At 41.9% G+C, this 12,870-nt stretch overlaps 1 protein-coding gene across 1 annotated transcript in view; it reads left to right on the forward strand.

Moving 5' to 3' along the window:
• The window catches only part of akap7 (A kinase (PRKA) anchor protein 7), a 31,449-nt gene extending 22,747 nt beyond the window's left edge, over positions 1 to 8,702 (forward strand). The window contains 1 exon segment of the mRNA XM_090242823.1: positions 4,298 to 8,702. Within this exon segment, the coding sequence (XP_090098949.1) occupies positions 4,298 to 4,322 (25 nt within the window). The 3' untranslated portion in view covers positions 4,323 to 8,702.
• Positions 8,703 to 12,870: the final 4,168 nt, after the last annotated feature.

A 12,870-nucleotide genomic window follows, 5' to 3' on the forward strand; every position in this document is an offset into this window, starting at 1 on the left:
TTGATCATTTTGAAAGGCTAATTGATCATTAGAAAACCCTTTTGCATTTATGTTAGCACAGCTGAAAACTGTTGTCTGATTAAAGAGGCTGTAAAACTGACCTTCTTTAGACTAGTTGAGTATCTAGAGCATCAGTATTTGTGGGTTCAATTACAGGCTCAGATTAAAATCTCTTATGAACTTGAAAGAGGGGGAGTCTAAAGATGCAACAACTAGGATGGGTTGCTGATATGACTGGAATTGTGCCTTTGGCTCTGGACAACGAAAGTTGATACGAAAACCAATAGAACAGGAGCGAAATGGCATAGCGGTGGGTCCAATAGGGAAGTACATGGAAATACATTTGCCAAATGTACACTACCGTTCAAAGTTTAAAATTTCCTTGTCTTTACGGAACTGCTATCAAGTGTGCTGTTTTAGAATAGTGATTTACAGCAAATTGCATTTTGGCAAATGTTTGAAAATGACGTTTTATTGGCTGCTTCATTACAGGAGTTGCATGTTCTGTTAAGAAGCATTACCATCATCTAAGTATGATTTCTGTTATTCTGAGCACTGTGGGTGGATGCCCTAATGGGTTACTCATCCAATGCATATGGTTCCGGTAAATTTCTCAAATTGCCAGTAAATTAAAATCTTCCCAGTCACGTTGTCCGGACTCTCACACCCCTCCCCTCTCTATCACAGAGCGAACGCAGCATTCAGCCCCTCGTTTACACCCTCATTCACTCACTCCATCTCAGGCAGTGTGGAAGCTGTGCTGGATTTTACCACTCATCCGTTTGCAACAGAATAGAGCAGGGAGTGATAGAGAGGGGCGGAGAGGATCGGCCATGGGGCAGTTGTGTTGCTTTCCCTTCTCCCGAGCGGAGGAGAAGATCAGTAAGTGTGTGTGTGTGTCTGTCTTATGGTTTGCATGTGGCTGGGACTCTAAATCAGTTCTATAGGAGAAATAAAGGGGCTCATAATTGTAGTGTGTGTGGGTAAGTATGTGATTTTGTGTGCGTGTGTACTTGTATTTGCACTTTAGGTCTCATCTTGGCGTTGCGGAGGAGTTTACAGTCCAACACCGTGCACATGCCATAAATGTGCATGCTCCTGTCTCTGTAACTAGTGTGTAGATGTGGACTTGGGGCTGTCTGTCAAATTGACAGTTTCTCTTTCTAGAGCTGCTGTGCGCTAACAGCCTCTCCAACAATGGACATTGCAGCACTCTCAGCACTGGCAGCTCCCATGCTGCCAACCAATTAATGTTTCATTTCTCAAGACAGTTTTATGAGTTGGTCCAAAGGTCTGACCAGTCTGGCAAAGCTAGGTTAAATTGGGATGTATTTTTTGATTTGGCAGGATTTTCTGTCTGCATTCTTTCTCTGTCTCAAACTCTATGCAGCCCTTTCTCTCTGAAACACTGCAGTCAGAGAGCTTGCCTTGTTCTGAGAGCCTGTTTGCCCTACTTCTTGCTAGGGGGTGAGGGGGAGTGAGAGAGGGAAAATAGAGGGATGGCGAAGGGAATGAGAGGGGTGAATAGGTTTGTTGTAAGAGGTCAGATGCTTGTTGGGTGATGACTGACGTCGCCATCCCTCGTGAGCACAGCTGGGTGCGAGAAGCGTGTGCTCGTTTCGCCGCTGGCTGGCCGTGTGAATACTGTATTTTCCATGGAAAAAGGGGCTGTCTTTTGTTTCACCAGCACAAACTGTGAGCCCAGAGCCTCTGACAACCCCGACAGGGCTACATAATGGCTTTGGGATTTTAAAAGGCAGCATGGCGGAGAGGGGTGGGGTGGTGGTAAGAGGGGGGGATTGTACCCAGATAGAGCTGATCGGTATGCCTGTCCTTCACAGTGCAGTTAGCAGCCACTGGAGGAGAAAAGATGGGGGAATGACTCAGAACAAAGAGACACACACAGAAAATCTGTGCTTGTTGCCTTGTTTGGATCTGTGATACAATTCTCATTTCAGTATGTTCTATGCTGCATCCATATTGTGAGAGAAACCTTGATTGGTTTCTTGCTATGCATTATTGTCCTGCTTGTTGCTGCCTGTCTGCACTCCTCTCTGTCTGTCTTTCTGCTTGCTTTTATGTAGCCACTGTGCCCTGGGAAAGAGGGCACTCCTTTTCTCTCCTGCCATTTGTTATTTACTCCGTCTCATACTGGATGTTTTATTATAAAACATTTAAAAATCACCTTTATTTAACCAGGTATGCTAGTTGAGAACAAGACCTGGCCAAGATAGAGAGACATGCTTTGCTTTATCACACACACAGCCTTTGCTAACCTCGTTAGGAAAGATTGGAGCTGAGACCCAATGACAACCTTGTCAGGCCACCAGGCCCCCTGTCGCCTCATTTCCATTAGATGACCTGGTGGTTTAGGAGGAACTCTCCTCTCAGGATGTCTCTAATGGAGCTGCCGTTTCCTCAGGAAATACCTCCAGGCAGGCCCCACTGCACAGCTCCCCCTCCCGGGGATGGAGGAAAGCAACTTACATTTCTGGCATTTCTAATGAAATGTCTGGCCACAAGAGTGGAGGAGAGAGTGCAACAGAGAGACCGACTGAGTGAGGGGTGTTCGATACCTGCATAGTTCAATACTCTCAAACTCATTCTAATGCTATCGCCATGATTACGAACCTAGGCGAGACTGGGTTTGGGCTTCCATCGTCTCAGTGCAAATGAAAAGAGGAACCACTTCTCTCTCTGATACGCCCTGCTGGCCAGCTCTTAATCTGTCAGCCTTATTGCTCACACTATTGTGGGTGCTGATGGAGCATTTACTGCTCTCATATGGTTGTGCAGCAGCTAATGGAATAGAGTTTAGCCTCTCCGGCTGCTCAATATTATAGCTAGAGTGGAAGAGAAAGTCTAGTCTACGATGTTCAGGTTTGGTGTCAAGTCAACGCAAAGCTGTCTCCTCTAGGTGTGATGTATGCATACCTAGAAATATAATTACTAGTATATAGTTCTATGGATGTATGCATACCTAGAAATAGAATGACTAGCATAGAGTTCAATGGATGTCTGCACAACCTTATATGTATTGTACACTGTGTCTCTGTTCTGAGGACTTCCATGGTTCAAAGTGCACTCTCCTGCCTTGATTGAGTTATGTTTTTCGTCACACTCCTGACGATGAGGAACTAACGCTCCACGTGTCACTAATAGAACGGCTCTCTCTTTATTCTAATCTTCACACTGTAGGTTAACAAAAAAGGTCATTACTTTGCAGTCTAAAGAAAGCTAATTATTTATCCACCTTTGCTGTAAGTATTTAATTAAATGTCTTTGGAGATGGAGACTCATCCCTAAGAGAAAAATAATACTCTTAATCTTTCTTAATCTGACTACTTGATTCTGTAACACAGTGGTCCTCTGAGTACAAGACCATAAAACACCACATAAATCAAATGTGTGAAGTATTGTGAGTACTTTTGAAGTACTATTTCAAAATGAGTGTTGACATTTATCAAGCTCAAATCATTCAGTCCTGAAATCAAGGTATGCTCTGTCAATCAATCAAAATATGTATGGCCAATCTAAAAACTGAATAGACTAATTGCCACACAAACTCCTCTGTGAGAAATGGAGTCTGATTTGATTTGAGAAGTGCTATTCTGTTGCTAAATGGCTATTGTTTGTCTTGCAGATCTTTTTCAGAGCGGGCCTCGGGCTGCTCGGACAAGTACGTGCCTCTCTGTCTCTGTGGGCTCTCTGAGGCCCAAAGCACCATTTCATTTAATGCACTGTATTCTCCCTGACTCCCTCCCTTGACATGTTATTGTGTGACTAGCTGACTGACTCACAAACACTACTGGAGCAACCGCATGAAAGATTGATAGCAGTGTTTGTCCTGCTTTAGTCTCCGCTAGCTTCTCAGTGTTCTCACTGTAAATACCCAATCCCCTGTCATTCTAATGCACAATCCCAACTCTAACACACTGGCAGACTGTCACTGATACAATAGCTAACAAGAGAACATTGCTGCAGGCACTGACTATCTCATGCAACTATAGCCATAGTGAATTCACAGACCCTTAAAAACAGGTCACTTAATTTCTCAAATGTGCTTCCCAGTCTCTTTGCGAATGTGCTTTGATACTGTATGATCTTACCATCACTACTAACTGATTAACTTTGAGCCTTGAAGAGCTTTTAACCAAGGGGGCTCTTGTTGTGTTGACAGAAGTTGACACTGGGCTGGAATAGAGCGAGTGTAATATAGCCTAGAGCTGCTAGGCTGCATGGTGTGAGTAGTAACAGGGTAGTGATGCTAGCTGTTGTGGTGTCGTTGGTTGTATAGGTGTCAAGAGGGGTCCGGAGCCTGACGATGAGGAGCTTGTGAGCCTGAGTAAGAGGCTGGTGGAAGACGCCGTGCTGCTGGCCGTGCAGCAGTTCATGGACGAGACTCAACACAACGGGGCCGCGTCATCTGACCCGGCGCGGCCCTCAGACAACCTCAACACTAACGCTGTCAAAACAACCGACACCAGTGCCAGCAGCAAGTGACCACAGCCAATTCCCCCAGGCAGCACTGGACACTAACCAGTCAGGCAGGAACTCAGGCAGGCAGGCAGCCAGGCAGCCAGCCAACCGGCCCAGGAGCCAATGGGCAGTACTGTTACTGGATCAAGCCCAGTTGAGGTGTTTTACTAGAGAAGGAAGAAAGAAAGGTTTTGTGGCAAAACTCTGGATTGAGTGTGGAATCCATATGCAGTTTTTTGTGTTCTTGATTTTGTGTACCTGATTGTCACCAATGATCAAGGCAGCCTCGGGCCACACAACCCCTCCTGTCATGTCTGTCAGTCCATCTGTCTAGTGTGGACCTTTGTTCATTCTTGATTTATCTGTGCCCTGGGAGAAAGAGTTGGCCTTCTGAAGGAAATTTCTGTTCTGATTAATATGATATGTGAGGTGTGGGTCGTTCCAATGCTCAAAGTGGAGCTGACATGTCACGACACACACTACAGACTGATCTTGGTTAGGTTAGGCTGTACCTCGGCTCTCCAAGGTGCAGTCAGTACAAAGACATTCACCGTCTTTCTACTAAGCTAAAACAAAACAGCACTACAAAAGGAACTGCAACTCAAGAACCCGAGACCAGGGAAAATGAGCTCATCTATGCAGCTGGACAATATGCTGTGAACTATGTTTACACGATCCTGTCTCATCTGTGCTGTAAGTGGCTAAAACTTGAAAAGGTAAATGAAGAGTGGGTCCCATGTGCTACCTGTGGTAAAATATGCATGTTAAAATATGACAAAAAGGTTGACCTACCAGCAATGAGGATCATGTTGGGTTCGTGTTTGTTTGTTTGTCCCCTGTAGGAGGGGCTGGTGATGCAGCAGGTCTGGTTAGGAAGGCCCGGTGCACACACAATCATTCTCTGTCTCAGAACCTACAGGACATAAAGGAGCATCTATCACAGCTGGCTGTCCAAGCTAGCATCCGCCAGGAGATCTCTGGCTGAACACTCCCAGCTCCCACCAGCAGTGCGGCGACAGCACCAAGGAACTACAGATACTGTAGTAGACTAGTGTACTACACACAGTAGATAGATACAGTGCATTCGGAAAGTATTCAGACCCATTGACAGTTTACATATTTTGTTACGTTACAGCCTTATTCTAAAATTGATTGAATGTTTTTTTCCCTTCATCAATCTACACACATGGGGTATTGTGACAAAGCAAAAACTGGTTTTAAAAACTTTTTGCAATTTTATAAAGAATTATATTAACTAAAATATCATATTTACAGTAGTATTCAGACCCTTTACTCAGTACTTTGTTGAAGCACCTTTGGCAGTGATAACAGCATCGAGTCTACTTGGGTATGACGCTACAAGCTTGGCATGCCTGTATTTAGGGAGTTTCTCCCCTTCTCTGCATATCCTCTCAAGCGCTGTCAGGTTGGATGGGGAGTGTCGCTGCACAGCTATTTTCAGGTCTCTCCAGAGATGTTAGCTCGGGTTCAAGTCCGGGCTCTGGCTGCGCCACTCAAGGACATTCAGAGACTTGTCCCGAAGCCACTCCTGCATTGTTTTGGCTGTGTGCTTAGGGTCGTTGTTCTGTTGGAAATAGAACCTTTGCCCCAGTCTGAGGTCCTGAGCGCTCTGGAGCAGGTTTTCATCAAGGTTTTCATCAACTTTACTCCGTTCATCTTTCCCTTGATCCTGACTAGTCTACCAGTCCCTGCCACTGAAAAACATCCCCACAGCATGATGCTGCCACCACCATGCTTCGCCGTAGGGATGGTGCCATGCTTCCTCCAGACGTGACGCTTGGTATTCAGGTCAGAGTTCAATCTCGGTTTCAGCAGACCAGAGACTGTTATTTCTCATGGTCTGAGAGTCCTTTAGGTGCCTTTTGGCAAACTCCAAGCGGGCTGTTGTGCCTTTTACTGAGTGACTTCCGTCTGGCGACTATTATAAATACCTAATTGGTGGAGTGCTACAGAGATGGTTGTCCTCCTGGAAGGACTATCCCATCTCCACAGAGGAACACTGGAGCTCTGTCAGAGTGACCATCGGGTTCTTGGTAACCTCTCTGACCAAGTCCCTTCTCCCCTGATTGCTCAGTTTGGTCGGGCGGCCAGCTCTAGGAAGAGTTTTGGTGGTTCCAAACTTCTTCCATTTAAGAATGGTCTATCATTCTGTGATGACTACTGTGTTCTGTGATCGGCCACTGTGTTCTTAGGGACCTTCAATGCTGCAGAAATGTTCTGGTACGCTTCCCCAGATCAATGCCTCGACACAATCCTGTCTCGGAGCTCTACGGACAATTCCTTTGACTTCAGGGCTTGGTTTTTGCTCTGACATGCACTGTCAACTGTGGGACCTTATATAGACAGGTGTGTACCTTTCCAAATCATGTCCAATAAATTTAATTTTAATTTAGTTTGGTGATTTAAAAAATATATATATATTTCTTGAACGGCATTGTTGGTTAAGGGCTTGTAAGTAAGCATGTGACAAATAAGATTTGATTTTGGATCAAGTTGTACAAACATCTCAAGGATGATCAATGGAAACAGGATGTACCTGAGCTCAATTTTGAGTTTCATACTGTAAATAAAGTATTTGTTTTATATTTAATACATTTGCAAACATTTCTAAACTTGTTTTCGCTTTGTCATTATGGGGTATTCTGTGTAGATTGATGAGAAAATATTAGATGAAATTATTTTAGAATAAGGCTGTAACAAAATGTGGGAAAAGGGAAGGGGTCTGAATACTTTTCTAATGCACTGTACCACAGAACGAACACAACAGGAAGTACACACTTTTCCATGATTCATTTTATATATTTTTAAAGAAAATGTTTAATTTTGAAATGAGTAGAAAGAAACTAGTTGGGGGGAAAAAGCACATTGTGAATTTGTTTTTTTTACTTGCTTTTAGCATTATGCTTTAAATACCACTTCCAAGTGGCTTTAATAAAGACAGGCTATTCACTGAGGCTTTCGTTTGATGTTTTTGTTGATCTTTTGCATAATTTCACCAGAACCTTAATATATGCTTTGTCACTGTGTCATGGGATGCTACAACATTGTCTGCTTCCTTGCTCATGGTCTCAACAGTCGAGATGTTGTTCTGTATAACAGGTGTGCTGGATGTCAACTGTTTGTGAATCATGTCTAGCCACAATGAACAATACAAAAATCATGATATGAAGATTGATTTAACAGAGTTTGTTTCCCATGTGGTTTTAGATTATTTGTTTTTATTTAACCAGGACAAGACCCTTGAGGTTAGAAACCACTTTCTCAAGGGGGACCTGGGAACTATGGTGTCTATCTTGGGCGATGGGAAGGTTAAAAGCAAAGAGCTCTCACTCTTAGGTGCTGTGATGGCGAGCCTTGTGTAATGCACACTGCACCCTTATATTGGGATTTCCTCGCAACAGATGGGTCAGTGACTTCTTGTATTTTTAAAGCATCTGCCTCAAGCTGTTTTTCATTTTTTTACTCATATGCTTCGCCCTCAAAGCTCCCGTTCGCCTCAGCTCTGGATCCATCTGCCAAAGCAGGAGAAAAAGACAAAGGAGTGCACAGCGTGAGCGGATAAGGATTGGCAGGCTTGTGGGCTGAAACTATACTTATCATTTTTTGAATCTCTGGTTTTGCCTGCTCCGATCGATACACGCTCCCTGCCAGAGCCACTACACGCTTAAATAAAAAGGGGCTAGCTAGTACCTAAATGGGTTATTCGGCTGTACCCATAGGGTTTTACATGGAACCCAAAAAGGTTTTACCTGGAACCAAAAACAGTTATCCTATGGGGACAGTCAAAGAACCCTTTTTTTAAGAGTGCAGCCTTCTCTTCAGACCAGTCTTTATCGTCATAAACTCCCCTCTACTCAATAGCTCTCAGTATGATATGACTACCGCATTGAAGCCATTGGGTTGTTCTTGAATTGTGGAGGTATTTTCATCCCTTGGCTTTGTAATCATAAAAATGTAAAGACAATTACACATCATACATGTTTTTGTTTATACTTTATGCTGTTTATCAATGATAAAACATAAGTCCTTTATACTGCAAAACTATGTTAATGCAAAGTGTCTTGTGTAGAGTTGTTGTGAAATGTTTTGGGGATTTAGAGACATCTATTATTTAGAATTCTAGAGAGTGAACGAAAGTATTTCATATATTGTATAGATCAATAAAAACAAAAGGCTATTAAAATACCTATTTTCGGCTAGTATAATGTCTGTCCCTCAGTTTTATGTAATTGGTGTTACCAACAATTCTCTCCAGTGGAAAACTGTATCAGGGGAGTGGTCTATATTAAAGAAAATTGTTAGCTAATCACACCCTTTTCATGGAATAGTTTCCATTGATAATTGTGTCTAAAACCAAAGTGTCACTTGGTTTTAATTTAAATGAAGGGAAATAACATTATGTAAGTGATCTGATTAATTTTGTGCAAAGGATTTTTAAAGGGTTAATCACCTTAGATTTGACCATCTGTGGGCTCCATTTAAGAAAATCCTCAACTTAAAATGTCTCGTGTTACTACTGATACTAGTGACACAATGTTAAAAAAAAGTCACTAAGTGGAACTGACAGTATTTGAACTACTTTGCAGATATGAAACAGATAATCATATCAGTCAAAAATATCAAATTCCCAGTTTATGCTACAAAACCAACTTCATAAGCGGTTTTAAAAATAGGTATTGTTTGCCTCAACATTCCATGATGTACACTAAGCCATTATTGGCAGAATAGATTGATTCAGTTCAATGCATGATTAATATAATTCACCAATGTGTTTCTTGGTAGTCCCAAAAAAATATTGCTATCAGCCTGTAAATCACAGCTGGCCTGGTACATTGTTTGCTGCCTACATTCAGGATGCATGGTTTCAGTTTGAATGGCTCAATATTTTGTATCACGTTTGAAGGTAAGACCCAGGTGCTTACAGTGTCGAAGTAACAGAAGTTTATTAAATCGAACACGGGCAGGCAAAGGTACAGGATGGCAGGCAGGCTCAAGTCCGGCAGAGGTCGGTAATCCGGAGTAGTGGGGCAAAGGTACAGGGTGGCAGACAGGGTCAGGGCAGGCAGAAAGGTAAAAAATCAGGAAAACTAGAAACAGGAACTATAGACAAGACAGGGGAAAGGGGGAAACCACTGGTAGGTTTGATGAACAAAACAAACTGGCAACAGACAAACAGAGAACACGGGTATAAATACACAGGGGAAGATGGGGCGACACCTGGAGGGGGTGGAGACAAGCACAAAGACAGGTGAAACAGATCAGGGCGTGACAATTTTGGACCAAAACGGACAAATGTAACTAAGGCTGGCAATGACATTACAATCAAACCCACAAGGGCAATGATCACAAGTCAGTCATAAAATGGCTAATAGGCTAGCGTATCTATTTATGTAGCAAGCTAAAGAAAACGCAGCCTGACATTAGCTGCTAGGAGGATGTCATGTCATTGAAGGAGTGGGTGAGTGACTTTTCCCCCTCATTAATTTTCCTTGGTTATACACAGCTCGAGATGCAGGTGTCATTTGGTTAGCTAGTAAGAACTTGAATGACTATTAGCATATAGCAGAATATAGTATATAGTAGCATATAGTATCTCTTGCATTCGAAAATGCACTTTTTCCCCCTTTATTTAACCAGGTAGGCTAGTTGAGGACAAGTTCTCATTTACAACTGCGACCTGGCCAAGATAAAGCAAAGCAGTGCAACACAAACAACAACACAGAGTTACACATGGAATAGTCAAACATACAGTCAATAATACAATAGAAAATGTATATATACAATGTGTGCAAATGAGGTAGGATAAGGGAGGTAAGGCAATAAATAGGCCATAGTGGCGAAATAATTACAGATATAGCAATTAAACACTGGAGTGATAGATGTGCAGAAGATGAGTGCAAGTAGAGATACTGGGGTGGAATGGAGCAAAATAAATAACAGTATGAGGATGGGGTGGTTGCATGAGCTATTTACAGATGAGCTATGTACAGGTGCAGTGATCTGTGAGCTGCTCTGGCAGCTGATGCTTAAAGTTAGTGAGGGAGATATGAGTCTCCAGCTTCAGTGATTTTTGCAGTTCGTTCCAGTCATTGGCAGCAGAGAACTGGAAGGAAAGGCGGCCGAAGGAGGAATTCACTTTGGCTATCTATTCCGATTTCAGAGAAGGCTCATCTGAGTGTGCCAAAGCACAGAATAACGGATGAATTTACTAACGCTCACTATCCATTGAATATGACCGGTGTCAGTAAACGTAGGCAAAGAAAGTAATAGTTAGTCAGGAATGCTCTAGATAACATGTAAACAGCCTAACCAGCTCTGAATTTGTGTCTGGAAGTAGATAGCTAGCAAGCTTGCTAACTTTAGCCAGTTAGATGTGGGTGCTTGGTTGGGACAAGCTGCAGAAGGACGAGTAGGTTACAATTCCCCATCGTTTATCGGTGCAATTTTGGCGACCAACCAGCTGAAAAGGTTTGAGAGGGTTTATCTAATGTTCCTTCATAAGATGTCTCGCTGGTTAGCCTTAGTTGTTGATCTTGTTGTTGTTGATGTGCATAACTGAGGGAAAGAGCCTACATTTTCATGGTTGTTTGATCAATTGGACTTTAAAGTTCCCAAATGTAAGAAGACTCCCAAGTGGTATTGACATATTTACAGAAATCTATTCAGGTGTATTTTGTGGCTTTTGGTGAATGCGTTCTAATGATCTAAAGTCGCACCGTTGCAACTGCCTGTAAACGCACAGTCCGGTTCAAAGTGAATGATGTCAGGCCCGTGTGCAAATGGCTTGTTTGCATATAGCTCCGACTGGCTATGGTGCACCGGTCTGCGTAAACTGGTCCTGGACGAGACAGATGTTTTTATTAGGTTTTATTTACTGAATTGTATCCAAAAGCACAGCCGCTTTCACACTCTATTGCTATATAATTTTCACAAATGCCTTTAGTATACAGTACGTAACAAACATTCTAAAAATGTATGAAAATGTGAAAATGACCATATCTAAGTGTCAAATGTTTTAAAAGATGTCATATTCTTCCTAGGGGTGTATATGAACAGATTTTAATGAGATAAAATGCTGTCAGTCCCACTTTAAGCTGTCAAATTAGTTGATTTAGAATGGGAAGATGTACCTAAATACTTTAAATGTTTTCTATGCCATGCCCAATTGACGCTCCAATTCAAGAATGACCCCACTGTCTGTCAATCATGACAGCCACACACAAGTTAAATGTGTCATGTTATGATATCAGTCCCAGAACAATTTATTTCAATATATTTGTAATCCATGTTTGAGTGAATTTAGAATTGAGTATTTAATTGTTATCTGGTGGCTGAATTCCACTGTCGATACTAGGGTCATATGAATCATATAGCAGACATTTGCTCTTTACTCTCTACCTTTTCTCTAAGATTGTGTTTTATGATGGACTAGCTGGCTGCTTTACAGCCCTATGTAGAAGAGACCATGTGCATCTAACCCTGTGAGCCAGAGCCATGTGAACTGTCAATCATATGTCCAAAATAAAAACAATTTATTTTAATGCTTGGAAAATCACCTCCATCTTCAACACTATTATATTTCTAGGTATATGACTCTGAAATTTCTGATAGTCTTGAATGAATCGTGAATAATGATTGAGAAGTAATCTGAAACACAACCAAAACAAACTGCAAATGCATCCAACAAGTTTGTAGAGTCACAAGCTTGATGTAGTCAGTCATTGCATGCTAGGAATATGGGAGCAAATACTACATTTTTGATGACATTGTTTTTAATAATCTTTAGAGGTTTCAATAATTTTGACCCCCTACCTTTTTGAGAAAGAAAGTATTACTTGTTAAACAAATATATAATATATAATTTCCCAATTTTTGTAGAGTATACAATATAGCTCAGTATGTGAATTATTGCTTTTCTTTATCAAGGGTGTCAATCATTTCTGGCCCCACTGTATGTAGCTATGCTTGTGGCTGTGTCACCCCAAACACCTTGCATGATTGTAACTGTTCATGATAAATCCTGGCATGTATTCCTAGACAATGACAGCATGCAGGCTCACTCCACTAGGAGAAAATATCTTTAATATTTTACTGTTTTCATTGGCAGGCCTGTGATTTCCACCTCATTCTACTGCTTGTGTTTGCATGTTGTTAGGTAAGGTAGGGCCTTGTGAATATTTATGCTTTCTGGGGCATATTTTAACGTTTGTCTCATATCCTCCATGTTTGTATTCCATTCATTATGTATTCATAACCAGATCTTTCCTGTTTTTGTTCATTGTTATAATAATTCATAAATCTCTCATTCAGAAAAGAAAAGATGTCAGATCTATTCTGAACTAATGGAACTAAAGCAGGAAGAGATAGATT

The sequence above is a fragment of the Oncorhynchus mykiss genome, chromosome 8, assembly GCF_057628025.1.
Source record: "Oncorhynchus mykiss isolate SJ-2025 chromosome 8, ASM5762802v1, whole genome shotgun sequence".
Lineage (NCBI taxonomy): Eukaryota > Metazoa > Chordata > Actinopteri > Salmoniformes > Salmonidae > Oncorhynchus > Oncorhynchus mykiss.